Genomic DNA, 16891 nt, shown 5'->3' on the forward strand with positions numbered 1-16891 from the left:
TATGCACACTTTATATCTATTGGGAAGTATGGTGGGTCAAAAGTAAACAACTGATAACATGTCTTTTTGTTTTGTTTTGTTTTGTTTTGAGTTTCATTTTTTTCTCCCTTGTTCTTTGGTTCTGTCACTGAACCAGGAAAAGGTCATAAGCCTGAGAAGAATAACCAGTCAGTCATTTTATCCCACATGCCCAGGAAAGTGTTTGCCAGGAACCTTCACCCAGGTTATGTCTGGGCTGGCACAATAGCAATAGGAAGTTCTCTGTAGAAAAGAGCAGACACTCTCCCTTGGGCATCTTCCGAAGCAGAAGCTCATTCAGGGCAGAAACATTTCTTGGCTTCATTCTGACTCTCTGTGAGCAGGAAACTTCCTTTTCTTCCTTTGATAAATGTAGAGATGAGATGCTTACTTAGGGAATAAAACTACATGTATATTTTAACAAGCCTGAAAAACTATTTTATATAACAAATTACATCAGGATTTGAAGCCTACATGCAAGACTTACACATTCTCTTCCATGTAAACCTTTACAGTATATCTAACTCTCTATGGTCAATCAACATAAACTTTAAAAGTACCAGTATTTTTCCGGAAAGTCAAGTTTATTTTCAGCTGTAAACACTTGCTGGTGTCTTCTGTAACAGTATTCTACTTTTAAGAGATAGTGGAAAGCATAGGTCACCTTCACCAGGACAGTTAATCAATTCCTGGCCACCAATGTCCCTTTCCAGTGCATTTCAGGCTAGAGTCTTGCCATGAGTTTCTTGTATAGAGTGGTCCTGCTGCCTGAGACCATCGGGACTGCAGAAGCACCCATACAGGGTCAGAGTTCTTAACACTAAGGTAACTGACCCTCAGAGAACCATCAGGTCAAACCCAGGATTTGGTTCAAAGCCAAGTTGCAAAGAAAAAGGAATATGTGGCAAAGAAGGGGTCTTGGTGGAGACCAAGAGAATTTGAAAGCTGAAGAGGTTTGAGCAGGTCAAAGATGCAGAAAGGCCTCCTATAATGGAAATTCGGTATCCACCAGTCACTGCTACCTTAAACAGGATGCCTGTGTCAGCAAGTTCAGAGTTGACCCCATCAGTTGTGGTTTGGTTTAGAAATCAGTTTTGTTTTAATTTTCATAGTGCTGCTTTGAGTTTGCTCACCTTTCAGGATATTTCCCCCTTCTGTAAAGACAGACAAAAGGAGAAAGGCTGAGCCAGGCTTTCTTTTAACTGCTGTTTACAATCTGATCTTCTGCTAACTGATAATGTAACAGTATTTTCCACTGGGGAGATTCTTGGGAAAGAAGCTATTTTTTGTTTTTATGTTTAATCAGGGTGATTCATTTTCATATATATATATATACATATATATATAGATATACATATATATATACACACACACACACACACACACACACAATGTACTGTGAGAACATTAAACATTACCCCCTGACCTTTCCCCCTTCTTTTCTCACTCCTACTTCTTCCCTTTGTTTTTCCAAACAGTTCCACATATATCTTCACGTCATATATACGCATGGTTTTATATAACTATACAAAATATGGGATACATAAATGAGAGAAAAAATTATTTCTTCTTCAGTGGCTTGCTCAATTCACTAAATATGATGATTTCTAGTTAAACATATTCTTCTTAAAAATAGTATAAAAATTTGTTTAACTTTTCTAGCCAACAGAAGAATGAAAATTAAATCTACACTGAAAATCAAATTTATATTATCAGAAGGCGATCCTTAAGAAAACTAATAAAAACAAAATTGTATGCACACAAAAGAGAGCCCTTATAAACTGCTGATGGAAATGTCAACATTTTACTTAGGAAAATCTACATGCTACTTAGTGAGATGTGAGAAACAGATATTAAAACAGGTGCATCAATATTAGGGTGCCATTAGTAAATGGAGCAGAACTAAGAAAGTTTCTTGTCCCCAAGATGGAAAACCCAAACACCAAGCTGCTATTCTCCTCTAGGAACAGGGAACTCTGTAACTTAGCTGAAACATCCAGTTGATACCAAGCTAAATGACCTTGTCAACTCTCACCATTCACACAATTCTCTAGTGAAGCCTATACTCTACCCTGTTGCAGAGAATTTGCAAGGGAAGGTGTTCAAGTGTAAAAGGAACAGCGGGCCTGCTTTTCGTCCTGGCTGGCTCCCACACGGCTAGCTTTACATCCAAAATAACAACACAGAAATTGTATTCACTTAAACACTACCTGGCCCATTAGTTCCAGCCTCTTATTAGGTAATTCTCACATCTTGATTAACCCATTTCTAATTATCTGTGTAGCACCACGAAGTGGTGGCTGACCGGGAAGACTCTAACCTATGTCCATCTCAGGCTGGAGATTCATTGAGTCTGCCTGACTCTGCTTTCTTTCTCAGAATTCTGTTCTGTCTACTCCACCAACCTAAGGGCTGGCCTATCAAAAGGCCAAGGCAGCTTCTTTATTTAACCAGTGAAATCAACACAAAACAGAAGACACTCCTACATCATTCAAGTAAAAGACTGTGCCCACAGAGGGAATACTCTAAGACCATAGGGACAAGTTAAAAATAAGAGGAATGTTCCGTGGATGCTGGGACTTTTGTTCTATGAAAGTCTAAGAAATACCTAAGTCTTTACAATGAGGACTGCAAGCGAGACATACAAGGATCTAATCTACATGGGAAGTAGTAAAAGAAAAGATATCCTGAGTAAACTGGGAGCATGGGGATCATGGGAGAAGGCTGAAGGGGAGGGGAGAGGCAGGGAGAGGAGCAGAGAAAAAAATGTATATCTCAATAAAATCAATAACTAAAGAAATACCTAAGTCTTTAGGAATTCATGGATGTCTTAGAGAGAACGCTGGATTTCTCTTAGCAAACAGGTAAAGATGTAAACCACCCTTAACTAGAGGCAGCCCTTTCTATATATTATTGATCAAAACTTAGCAAGTATGTTCTGAAATGGTGAGCAATTCACACTAGGCTCCCTTGACTCCAGATGACAGTGTGAGGTAGAAGTTCTCTGAATGAGTCAGTGAAGCACCCGAGGGATATCTGAAGTCTGCTTGGGAAAGCTTCCTCCACAGTGATGGAGTGCCGAAGCGGAACTTTTCAAAAGAGAGCACAGAAAGGCAGAGCTACGACCATAGTTCAAAAAGCACATCACCTTGCAGCAGATTTTGTTACTTTGAGAATTGATTGAGTGGTACAGTGTCCGTCCAGACTGCCCGGGAGAACTTAGCTCTCAAAGGCCTGTTTCATCTTGCACGCAGACCTTGTCTAGGGGACCCGAAGTACAATGTCAAGATGTAGCCATTAAGATTTCCTGCTGATTGCACAAGTGGAGACTTGAACTATTAACCTGAGAAATAAAGGGCTCGAGGCTGTCTCAGCTGGTAGACAGGCTCTGGCTTTCATCGCCATTTAATAACTAGCAATGATACACCTGCACAGAGGGCGTGTGGCAGGGAAAGCTGAAAGGCCCTTGTAAGAGCACTCTGTAAGAAGAACAAGTTCCGTAGCACTGCACCCTGGCAGAAAGTCTGTTGGCATTTACTGCAGCAATAATGAAATAACATCTATGGCTAGCGACAGAACAGAGACTTTAGAGGAAGTCTTATTTCAATTTTCTCCCTCTTAGGTAAATGCTATTAGTTTACTGCAGGATGAAATCTTGGGAAACTGACATTGGTATTTTTTTTTCTTTTTTTTTTTTTTTTGTCCCACCCCAACTCAAAGCATTACCTGTTATAACTGACAAAAAATCTGACTACTTGTTTTTGGATTCTCCCAAATTCTTTCGGACCTAGTTAATGTGTTTATTATCTAGGATCAGACTAAGAAAATCCAGAGCATAGCCTAACATATAATAGTATGTATTGTTTGTTTACTTATTTGTTGTCTGTTAGTACACACATGTACACGCATGAACACAAACCCACGCACACAAGTACGCACACATGTATGCATGCACGCACACCCACACACTGAATTTACCAAGGAAACCAGGATATGATGTCAAGATGTGTGGTTGTGCATTAACATTTGTGCTTCTGCATAGAGGCCTGAGATCAACATTGGGTTCGATCATTCTCCACTTCATCCTTTGAGATGGGATCTCACTGAGCCTGGAGTTCACCAACTGGCTACTCTAGTGAAAATCAAGATCCATGGATTGATTTTCTCCACCTTCTCCCAGTGCACTGGGCTTTTAGGTTATTAAGAAACTGCAGTAAGACCCTACTGTTTCACCACCACAGGTTTCAGCCACAGAGTCCTTGCAGCAGTACCCTACAGAAGAAAATACACATTTTCTTCTAATGAGAAGTGGCTTAAATAAAGAATTTTGCATAAACTATATTTATTAAGAAAACAAAAAATGCTAATTTAACTGTTCCACAATGTTTTCCCTAATATAATATTTATTTAAACAAATATTCAACTGAGACCCAAAAGCAGACTGGGCAAATACTTTTTGACCCCTACTTCAATGATTTAACTCAGTTCAAATTTGGAAAGACTTCCCAAGCCTGCGAAGGAATCATCTCATTGTCTATCCAGAGTGCATGAACTCTTCCACAACGCGCCCCAGTGCCATGCCCTGACATGACAAGAGTGTCTTTCTCCTGCTAGCTTGGATCCTTTATTGTTCTTAGAGTGGATAGTTTGCTAATATTTTTTTTTAATTCCTATCTGTGGCTCCCTAGAAATTTGGCCTTTATTTTGTTCATGTTTTATATATATTTGTTGCAGGGGGCCGCTCATTTGTTTCTAGCCACTTAGCCATGAAACAATCACACAGAAACTATATTAATTAAATTACTGCTAGACCCATTAGTTCTAAATTTTTATTAGCTAACTCTTATATATTAATTTAACCCATCTCCATTAAACTGTGCATCACCACAAGGTCATGGCCTACTAGCAAAGTTTTAGCACATCTGTCTCCATGGCAGCTCCATGGCTTTTCTCTGACTCTGCCCTTTTTTATCCCAGCATACAGCCTAGCTTTCCCCACCTAGTTTTGTTCTTCCCTGTCATAGGTTCAAAGCAGTTCTTTATTCATTAACCAATAAAAGCAACACATAAACAGAAAGACCTCCCACATCATATATTCACATATTTTCCTCTTGTGTAGTATTATTTTTTTAAATTTACCTCCAGAGTTTTCAGTCAATGAAAAATCTAGGCTCTTGTGCTTAATTGATGCTGAGAAATTGCAAAAATAAAAAAAAACCTTTTAAAAGCACATTTCAAAACCTTCATTTAAAATCTATCAACAAATACTCATTAAATATGCAGTAAAGAAAATTTCACTCCATTCAAGCAAATTGAGTGTCTAAAACTTCAAGGCACTATAATAGCTATTTTTACAGAATACCACAGAAACTGAAGGAAACCTTCCAAATGTAACATTTTTTTAACTGAAAAATATTTTATAATTCCTAGGTTATAATTCTAAATCCTCTGGGCTTAATCTAAACCAAACAAGCTTTCTTTCTAAAGAAGTTATCCACTCACTAAAGGATTTAATTTCCAGTAGAAGATGCTTTCAAATGTGGAGATGCACAGAAGTCCAGCTCTAGGGAGAGTGTTGTTACATTTGCTACTTGCCCGGGACACTGAGCTGAGAATAGTCTCTGTTACGTAAGCACCCACCTGTCTCTCATTTCTTGTTCTTTACTTCAGAAACCAGACCAAACACCACAGTTCAACAAACTACTCATTTCATTTCTCCCAAAGAAAAATTTCACAATAAAATAATGAGGCTTACTGGATATGCACAATTAAATGTTTTGTTTGTTTGTCTTTTTTTAAATGCCTCATAATCAGAATTAGTGCCCAATGAGGGTTGATACTCAAGCTATAGAACAGGGCCATCCTTTATTTTTCTCAAAGTTGAACTAGTTCTAACATATTTTCATCCAATTTTGTATTCCCGAATTTTTTGGTGAACTGTGCTCCAGTTGGCCATTTTGGTCAGTGCTTTATAACAAACGCTGCACTTGGTGATTTCTCACTCTCTTAGCATCATTTGGGGGTAGTCACCTCTGAAACAAACTAATCGTATTAAAACTTTGTCTTACAGTTGATTTCTGGGAAACCAAAATTGAGAAGGGTCACAGCTTCAATATTTGTCTGTTCTAGACTAACTTGTCCCTACCCCTTTCATCTTCAGAAACATCCACTGTACTTCAACGTCCTTTGGACAGCAAATTTCATATCCCTGAGCCTATAAAGCAACTGATTCTCCATGTTCCGTGTTCTCCTTAAAACCTCCTGCCTCCACAGCAAAGACTTTCAACTTTGATGAGATGCTGAACAAGCACAATGGACATACATACATACATACATACATACATACATACATACATAAACATTAAACACATAAGGATAATTGTGTTGAAAGGAAAATTGAGAATATTATAAATAAGAGTTACTAATTAACAATTAAATATAAAAAAGTTCCAATAAAAACAATTTTGTGTGAAATGAGGAATATACTAACTCAAAAATTGGATGAATATGTAAATGAATAAATGAATGAATGAAACATTAAAAAAGTATTGATGTTAGAATCAAATTATCTGGCTTTCTACCCCTACCATTTACTAGCTTGATTAAACTATTTGGATATGCTTACTTTTGCAAACACAAAACATAAGTAATGACGTTATTTGCTTCACAAAATCATCCACCGTGATATTAAGTCAAATTCATCCTAACAACTTGTGGTAACTGGTTACAAGACCATGAACGGTAAGACCTATTAAGTGGTTCATGAAGATGATGTAGCTTTTTGGGAAAGATGGATGAGCAGAGATCTATACCAAGGAGATTGCACTTCCAATACTAGTAAAGGAAACCAAAAGAAGCGGTATTTCCAGGTACCAACTGATGAGTGATAATAGAGCATTCTGATTCCTGTTGCTCCTTCATAGCATTCTCCTTTGAGTGGGGTGGCTGTGCTGATGAAGCAGTGGTAGGGAGAAGCATCAGTGGAGATCTGGCTCTCTGGAAATAGGAGCTTCATACAAAAACAAGTCAGAAAAGACTTTGCAAATGTTCCTTTGCTACCTGAAGTTTGCTGCTGAGAATTGCTGAGGACTCTTGGTAGGTGTTGTCTTGGTCTTCCCTGAAGGAGTAGGAGAAGGACATCAATAGAAGAAACTAAGAACAATGGCTGTGGTGGCAACTGGGAAACAAATGGACCGTCTCAATGAGGCTGGCCGCAGTTGTGATACTGCTGAGCTCTTGGGATTGCCACCATAGTGTGGGTTTGCTCTGAGGGAGCATTCCCTGTGAGATAGATGGCTTTCACAGGACTCCTGTAGCATTAAGCAGGGACGTGGCTGTTGAAGGCATCCCAGCCAATTATTGGCCATTACCTTAGGCTGTCCCTTGGACACAGTCTATACAGCATGTCAGAACCCTAACTGTTTAGAAAGTAGAATGCATTATGGTAATCACCACCTTTCTCTTGTTTACAGCTTCACTGATGGACCCTAAACTATCAGCATCCTTTGAGACACAGATACACTCTCAATAATGAAACTTGTTTCAGTTAATAATGTATACATTAAACAAAACTACCATTGGGGGGAATAAACAGTCGCAGTCATTCGTGTATCCAGGTATAATTTCGCTTTATTTTGCTGCTAAACACAAGGGAGCGTTAGTATTGCTGTCAACTTTATAGAAGGCATTATAGGCTTGAACGGCGATGCAAGAAGCTACTCGTCTACCATCCTGCTCTGGGTTTCGCGAGTGTGATGATGCTATGTGGTTGCAGCAGACCTTTCAGGCGCTTTCTGCTGGACTGAGCTCAGCAACAGAGCATCATTCTGAAAACAGCACGAGTGGAAGCCAGCACCGGTTAGCACCGGCATTCCGAAGCTCTTCAGCAGACTGCCTTTCACTTCCGGTCCAAATTCATTACTGCAAAATAAACAACAGATTGGTGAAGATGAGGACTTCTAGGGAAATGCATTGAATATTATACATTAATGTGGAGATATAATAACGGAAGTGAAATTAGAATTCTGAATCAGGTGCTAGTCAGAGGGCTCGGCAGATCAGCTCTGATCCCATAACAGTCAAGCCCGGTTTGAGGGCAGGTGCTGTTCAAGGAGTGCAATTGTATATCCCACATCTCTTCAGGATCTCGAACTGCTGCCTTACTGTTTTTGTGGCATTGAATACATTACTCTCTAAAATGTAATATCTAAAACAAGAAGGAAAAGTGGAAAGGGATTCAACTAAAGTCCAGCTTTTGTAAAATGCACCATGGGATAAAGCAGAGAGAGCAAAGAACCTCCTGCCTTTCTTTCTATGTTTCTTTTCTTGGCTTTATAATACTGCTCTGAAGTAGAGGAGGAATTGCAAAAATGTCTCTATTTGTTCACTTGTGTTTATTCCCAGTTGATACAGCGAGACTGTCTGGAACAGATAAGATAAACTTGACTAATAAAGATGGGCATTTGCAGCAGTGAGTCCAAGTGGACAAAAGAAAGCATCAAAGATGAGATGGGGAGAAAATTAATGTCTAAAATATAGTCTGATAAACACTGTGATACAATGACAAAGGAGAAAATGACTAGAACTTTCTATTTCCAGGTACTAACTCATGGTTGAGGATGAGACAATCCAACATGGCCAGTGGTGAACAAAGGAGGCCAGTTGCTCTTTCATAAGCAACTTTTTTGGTTTTGGTTTTGTCCTGGCTTTCATCATGGTCAGGAGTTGTGGCCCCAAAGGCCTGTGACTTAGAGCTGGCTCCATGAAGAAACATAATCTGCTCAAGGAGTAAGTTAGGCAGAAAGAAAATCTAGTAGCATTGTGAAAAGTGTATGCTCTCTGCATCCTTAGGGTAAACGGTGTTCAGCAGAGTGGAAGGAGACAGGAAGAAGAGCACTGAGACACAGGGTAGCAACAGACAACCACTAGCCCTGAGCTAAGAAGCAGAGCACTCACCATCTGAGAGTCTCTGAAACAATCAATCCAGAGAAAGAAAGAAATGACTAAATTATAGATCTTTGATATTGCTAACAAATAAAAATAATCAAATTTTCATCAAGGTGACAGCATGTAGTATTTAATATTACAAATAGTTTTTAACTCATCAAATGGCTCACATTTATGAAATGTTAGGACATTTACAAGCTAAACCATACATAAACATATACATATATATTCTGATCTACTGTATAACATATCTTGATGCCATTTTACAGAGAATGAAAATAAAGTCCAAGAAGATTAAACAGCACTTGTAAAGCCACTTTTTTGTCCATATTCAACCTTAGTTTAGTCAGTGTTTCTTTTTTTTTTAAGTATGCATGGGAAGCCCATATATGGTGCTTCTGTTGAACTTGTACATGTTGGGTTTCATGGTCTAAGCTGATGAGAACTACTAACAAGGTTTCTTCCTCAAGTAGACACCAAATCTCATTATGGACGGTTGTGAGCCACCATGTGGTTGTTGGGAACAGAACTCAGGATCTTTAGAAGAGCAGGCAGTGCTCTTAATTGCTGAGCCATCTCTCCAGTCCATTCAATCTAAGTTTAGTCAGTGTTTCTACCTATTTTCATTGTTGGTTATGGCCACAAGTTAGTCTGTCTTAGTCATACCAAAGGAAATATTGAGTATGGCTTATGTTCTATCATCAGAAAGGTGTATACATGTGTTTACTTTAAATAAAATATCATACACCTCGTGTCCTATCCGTTCCTTTCTAAATATAATATACTGCTGTTCTGTGCATGATTAAAGAGGTTGAAGCAGTACAAACAGCTCAGCACCAGGCTCATCATCACCCTTGGATACTGCTGGGAGACCACGGTCATGTGAGGCACTACAATTTGGTATCTGGTTAGAAATGACAGATGATACTATGACAGGTAGAGCCACCATTTTGGATGCATTCTGGCCTTCCTATATCCCTTTGCAATCTCCATACAGCTAAAAAACTAAACACAAGAGGAGCAAGAATAAACACTTAAGAAAGGTGCAGACAATGAAATAAAACAATACAACATCTTTTAAGCTGACACTCTGGCAGCTCAGAACCAATGTTTTATCACCAGCTGAACAATACACTTATTTGGGTCTTAAAAATATATAAGAAAGAACCTAATGCACTGAAACATCATAATTCTGAAGAGAAACTTCACCCATTACTTCTCTCTTCGGGTGACTTTGTTAATATATGAGTGTAGCCTGTGTAACTTAAAACCAGTGTCACAGTAAGGATTTTTTCAAAAGAAACTGCTATGTAAATAGGTTCCTATTTTCTTTTAATGTAAATATGCATACATCTTCCTGCAAAATAAAGTAAAAACAGTCTGTATAATTGTTATTGATAATATAAAATTAGACTTTGAACATCCAGAATCCAAAACCACTTCCAAGAAATGCGCATGCGCATGCACGCACTCACACACACACACACACACTGAAAATAATCTTCTCCCATGAGATTAAGTCCTTTGCACATATTTACAACTATTCACTTTAAATAGACACATGGCATTATAGCCTTCAGTAATTAAGGTCCTCTCAATATATAGCATGACAGAGAACCCCAGTATTATATTATGGACACTAAGAACTTAATAGTGAATCTGGGTGGGTTCAAAATAATTGGTCTCCAGAAGATCTGAGATCCAAATAATTAAGCTTGACCTCACTGCCTTATTATTGTTGTTATTGTTGTGTAGGTAAAATCAACCCTTGTTAAGATTTCTTCTTGAGAATTCCACCCAGGAGTCCTGTTGTTTGCATCATTTCCTCCTCACCTTCTCCGCTCTCCAACTCTTCCCGTGCCCTCTCCCCATCTCTCTTTCTGTAAGCCCTCCCATCCTTTTCTAAAACAAACAGACACTGTGACCTCATATTTAGTACTGAACAGCATTGGCTCAGCAGAATGTGATGTGCACCATGGCTAATCCATTAAGAGAATGCGAACCCTGGGAATTTCTTATTGGACAGCCACATAGACATAGTTCATTATGTGTATGCTCTCCTGATAAAATGAGTCACTTTTCCTTTAAGTTAAAAGCATCGATGTAATGTTTGTAAGCCAAAGCTTGTCCTAGATTTATCTGATAAATTGGGAACTCGTCTGTGTTTTATTTTTACTCAGAAAGAATTAAACATCTTTAGGAAGTAGTGTTACAACATAGAGCCAGACCCCCGCTGAAGGTAGCACCTGCTAAGCATAAGGTGTTTTTCTGCTCTGGGAGCCAGGAAAGAGATGTCAAGTTCCTTGGATGTTTGCACTTTGAAAAAAGTTGGTTAAAGCCTCAGAAAAGACCTCCTGTGGTCTCACAAAACTCCCATCTCGTTCCCTCAAAGGGATTTCTAGACAGTTCAAAGAATAAGAACAGTACTGATGACACATTTTCTACAATGCATGCCTTAAGAAAAAGGAGGGGCGAGAAAATATTCCCTCATGTTCAACGGGGAGGGCGAAGCTTGTGTTTTAAATTTCCATTTGTTTGTAGATTTTGTTGGAAAATCATTGAACTGAAATCTTAGAGAATCTCCCAACTAGGCAATTCAAAGAAACAAATATCATTTGTTGTCTTTTCAAAGACCCTGGGTGAATCTGCTATAGGAAGGCCTGACAATTTGTAGGTCTTTCCACCAGTGCTATCTGAGCAGATGAAAGGTATGCTTATTTAATTCATCAGATAAGCTAGGTTTCAAGTCCACCCTTGAAATTCCATCTTAGCAATCCAAGGTTTATCCAAGCTTGATTTTGAGAAATATGAGTTTGGGGAAATTATCTGAAGGAAAGAAAAAAATGGGCCCATCCTCTTAAGGACTTTAATTTACCCTGAATCGAACCATATGTGAAAGTGGTAACTTTTTCCTTCTTTGTTCATCGAGAGCAAAAAAGGGATATGCTTGCCTGTATGAGAAGAACCCTGGGTATCCATAAAGCTTCTGAAATTTTCTGTGAGATTAACACAAAGTTCATTTGCCTTTGCCACTCAGAAAAAAAAAAAATCAATCAATGTTCCCTGCTATCAGAAACAGAATCCTGGCTATCCTTAATATCTATCAAAATCTGCAAGAGGAGGAACAAGGAAACAGGAGTTTGAGGGGTACAGCTCAGTAGCAGGGTGCTTCCCAGTATGCTCAAGGCCTTAAATTCTATCCCTAGCACCTCAGACACAAATTGTTATGCAACTGGCAGAGGAATTTGCAGAGCATGTGTGTTTCTGAGAACTGGTGAACAATTAGCTGCTGTGTCATTGAGAAGGAAATCTGATCTCGTTCTGGAGGTCTTCTGACTCTCAAGCTGAAAAGAAATAATCCTAGGTAGCCTTCAGCAGAAGACAAGAGGTTGCTAACGTGCCGCTCTGCACTGTGGTGTTCGCAATTAATCCTGGAAAGAGAGAAACGAGTTACATAGTGGAATGTGGATCAAAGGATACACATATATCTGTATGCGTGTATGTATATCTGATGCTGAATTCACAAGAAGTGCTACATGTAAGCAGAAATGATTATTCCTAGTAGAATACAAAGTTCTTCCCTGTAACTCCACTCAGACATTGTTAATCTCGGGCAGGGAGTATATGCTTCTTGAAAAGTGCTAACTATGCTCCTATTTGGAGATTATTATATCACCGTGGACAATAGAAATCAACAAAATTGATTTTCTTTCAAAATTGTTCAGACAGATGACACACAGTTGATTATATAGAAAGCTAATATGATTATCTGAGGATTCATACAATGCCATGTTTGCGTGTTTCTGTGCATGTGTGTATATGTGTATATGTGTGTATGTATATTATGTAAGTATATGTGCATGAGTGAGTATTCATGTGTATGTGTATGTCTATGTGTGTACTTGACTATGTATGAGTTTATGTGAGTATATATCTATCTATGTGTGTGTACATGAGTGTATGTGTGTATATTTGAGTGGATATGTGCACGTATGTATATGTATATGCATATTTGTGTATCCATATGTAAGCATGTATGTGTACTTTTTGTTAGTGTGTAATTCTATGTGTATATGTGAGTATTTGTGTCTATGAGTATATATGCCTCTGTATGTGTGTGTGATGAAACACAAGTAAAACATTGCATCAAATGCCCTAAGTTCTCTCATTGCACTGTAAATTACATCCAGGCCAAGTAACTCCCAAACTTTGTGTAGCCTGTCAAGAGAAAAATAAAGTGTTTCATCTCACATTAAATCATGAACTTCATCATGCAGCTCTCTCAAAATCATTGTACCACACACAAGTAAAGCTCACATTACAACATTGCACTATCGAGCCAGAAAATGTGACCCAAAGTTAAGTAACTGAAAACATTCACGGAGGCAGCTTTTTAAAGCAATTTCCTTGCTTTTACTTTTTGTGTATTCAAAATTAAATTGCTAATTTGGTTGGCATGCCAACGCCACTGGTGAAGAAACTAACCATGCAGTGCTACACATTTCAATCACTGGGGGAGACTTAGTTTAAAGTTGGCTGAGGTGGGATTAAGGGATGACTCAATGGTTAAGAGCACTGGTTGCTCTTCCAGAGGACCCAGGTTTTATTCCCAGCACCCACATGGTAACTCACAAGTGTCGGTGACTCCAATTCCAGAGACACAATGCTCTTTTGGCCTCTATGTGCATCACCATGTACCTGGTACACAGACATTTGTACAAGCACAACAATAGATATGAAAAGGAATCAATGAATAATTTTGAAGCTGGCCAAGGCCTTTGTATTACAGAGATCTACATTCCTCTGGTCCAGGACTGAGTGAGGGGAAGGCCAGCGTTGACCATACAAGTCATGGCTGATGATTCTGTCCTTTGGCCAGCACTGCTGAGACCTGGGCTCCAAGGTAAGTGTAGTTGTTCTTGGGGTTAGCTCCTTTAAGATGAACCTTAAAAATCATGTGGCAAAAGGCATTGAGTAAGCCCAGATATCTTAATCTAAGATAGGAATTAAATAGTTAAATTTAAAATCTCTTAGGTCTAAAACTCATGATTGGGTCAGAAGTTGAGAATGTGACAGTAAGATAGGCAAATTAGCATCTTTAGGACTAGAAAGAAAAGTCAAAGCATGACAAGTAATTCTTCATTTGCACTGGGCACATAGCTAGAAAGTTATGATCTCTCAGGCACATGGTCAGAAGATGACAATTGTTTTATAAGAACACAGTATTTTTCTTTAATCTGACAATGTTATATAGATAAATAAATAATAAGGCTAGGGTTTGGAGAAAATATATGGCTTAAGAAGTTGTAGAAAGTTGTTAAATTGTTTCACAATGTGCCAGTGCTAGTAAGAGATCTGCCATATTAGAAGCAGACAGTGACCTTCATTCATTGTTTCCTTTGGGGGAGCCATGTCTATCTTTCACAAATGTTAACAGTTAGCTTCTTTTATGATGGTTTCCATATATTCGAAATCTAACTCAAAACTGTTCTTTAAATCTCACCCAGTGGCATAATTTTAAGTCTTTATCTTCAGGTTTATGATACTCTCTATTTAAAAGAATCAAATTGTAGCAGGACCCCAAGCCCTCCAGAAGTGGAGGTATATGGATCTCTCTAAGTCTGAGTCTAACCTAGTCTACATAATAAGTTCAGGCCTGTGAGAGAAACACAGTAAGACCCAATCTCAAAATTAAAAAAAAAAATAAAGGATCCCATTGAAACCCCCAATTAATCCAGGCTGTTGTCAAGTTATTGGTGGCTCTCCACAGAGAGTAAGGTCCTATTACTTATGACAGCGCCTACACAACTCATTGAACACATACCTGTTGCCTACCTATAGTGCCTTCACCACTACAGACTACTAATCGCAGCGCTAAAAGGTATGATGAACACTCTCAAAGGAGAAAGGAGAAACCCTAGTTATACAGTAGTGACTAAGATTCAAGATGTGCTGGTCAAATAGTATCACAAAGCTTGTTGAAAAAAAAAAAAAAAACAACCAATATCTGATTTGAGTTAAAGCCATTCCATGAGATGGAACCCATACCCAAAGCTGCGGAGAAAGCCAAGAACCTGACACCGCAGACCTAGGGGAAAAGCAAATATTACTGCTGTTCTGTTAAACGAATGTAGCAATAAAATGACTCCTAATGGCATCTGCCATCCTCAGAGATCCATGATTTCTCAGGCATCATCAGAGAAACTTTCTCCTGCAGCAGATGGAAACAAAGACAGAGACCCACAGCCAGACAATATGGAGGAAGCTAGAGACCTGGGAATGTTCAGCCCTTAAAAGGGATATCTCCATTAAATTCCTCCCCTCTGGGGTTAAAGAACTCTGAAAAAAGAAGGAGGCAGAAAGAGAATAAGTGCCAGAAGTGGTATAAAACACCAAAGAATTAAACAGGCCTGGCACACATATGAACTTACATATGCACACGGCCCGCCTGAGTCTGCATTAGCTGGAGTCCTAAAGTTAAAAGGAGAAGTAGACACACACACACACACACACACACACACACACACACCAAGAAGCTATCTCCAATTGACAGCCACTTGCAAATAAAAAATTCTTTTTCTCCAAGAAAATCTCAATGGGGAAAGAAACAACTCTTTAAGAATAGACCCCATGCCCAGCAGTGATGAACTCAACAGCATCTTTGGAGGTTCTTTGTCTCATAATGTTAAGTCAGGGATGATTGCTCTTTCCTTCCTTCTTTCTTTTTTTTCTTTCTTTCTTTCTTTCTTTCTTTCTTTCTTTCTTTCTTTCTTTCTTTCTTCTTTCTTTCTTCTACCATACATGCCCTTATTGTGGCTAGCAGCTTTGTGTTTTTGTGGGATTCCTCTGTGTGTGTGTGTGTGATCATTTGTGTCTCTGCAGCTATATATATTTCTTGTGATTCTTGAGTTGTTTCTTGTTTGGTTGTTTTGTCATATTCCAACTAGTTTTTTATTTATCTTATTTTTCCTTATGCTAGTTGATTTTCTAACGAGACAAAGAATGTAGATCCAAATGGGAGGGGCAGTGGGAAGGAATGGGGAGAAATAAGGGAAACTGTAAACAAAATATACCGTATGAACAAAATCTGTTTCAAAAAAGGGAAAAAAACAAGGTTTCATAAGCATACACACAATGCAATAAAAAAAAATTCTGTCAACCCTATGCTGTTAGGCAATTTAAAGCAGTGTTTTAAAACTAAATTTGATAAGTTCTCAGTTCATTACTACTATCTGAACTGGATGCTTTGGTTTTTCATATAAACATCTAATTTAACCTTATTTTATAGCAACACTGAGAGTGAATAGACGTGGCATAAGTGAATTTGAATCAAACATATGGTTTGAAACACAGGCAAAAAATATTTCATTTTTAAAAAGTATTCATCAGTAAAGAACAAAAATTCTTCAACCGTCCTCCTAGTTGGGTGCAAACACTCTGGTCCAAATTTCTATTTCTGTATAACTTGTCATCATTATACTAAAAGCAGTGACACACATGACAAGGTTACTATCCTGACTGTATAAAGGAAGTTTGTTGCTCAATAGCAATGTCACCATCCAGTGGATTATAAGAGCACAAGTCCATGCAAAACAACAAGCAAAATACAGATTTTTCAACTCTTACGAATGAAATTAGCAAATATTCCACAATGTATATAAGAAAAGCAGGAACTAGATAGCACAGGAGGAGATTTAGAGACAGATAGAAAAATTGTAAAGTCCTTTGTCTAAATTAATGTTCTTCATTTAAATGCTGGACAGAGGGTGAGAGAGTACTTAAAACAAATTGCTAGGCAATCAGTAGATATTTAATACTGAATTGTGCCTACACTTCCCAGCTATTCCAATAGACTGACTTCCCTCAGCCCTCATTTGCTTGCTGTAAAACAAGAATAATAAAAGCACTTAAGAATATTCTATGACAA

General features: G+C 38.3%; 1 protein-coding gene across 1 annotated transcript in view; it reads right to left on the bottom strand.

The window, feature by feature from the left end:
• Positions 1 to 7680: 7680 nt before the first annotated feature.
• The window catches only part of Mlip (muscular LMNA interacting protein), a 131244-nt gene continuing 122033 nt past the window's right edge, over positions 7681 to 16891 (bottom strand). The window contains exon 12 of the mRNA XM_050124570.1: positions 7681 to 7938. Within this exon, the coding sequence (XP_049980527.1) occupies positions 7936 to 7938 (3 nt within the window). The 3' untranslated portion in view covers positions 7681 to 7935. The remainder of the gene's footprint in view (positions 7939 to 16891) is intronic.

Source organism: Alexandromys fortis, unplaced genomic scaffold (assembly GCF_014885135.2).
Source record: "Alexandromys fortis isolate MF-2015 unplaced genomic scaffold, M_Fortis_MF-2015_v1.1 scaffold_22, whole genome shotgun sequence".
In the NCBI taxonomy this organism is placed as follows: Eukaryota; Metazoa; Chordata; class Mammalia; order Rodentia; family Cricetidae; genus Alexandromys; species Alexandromys fortis.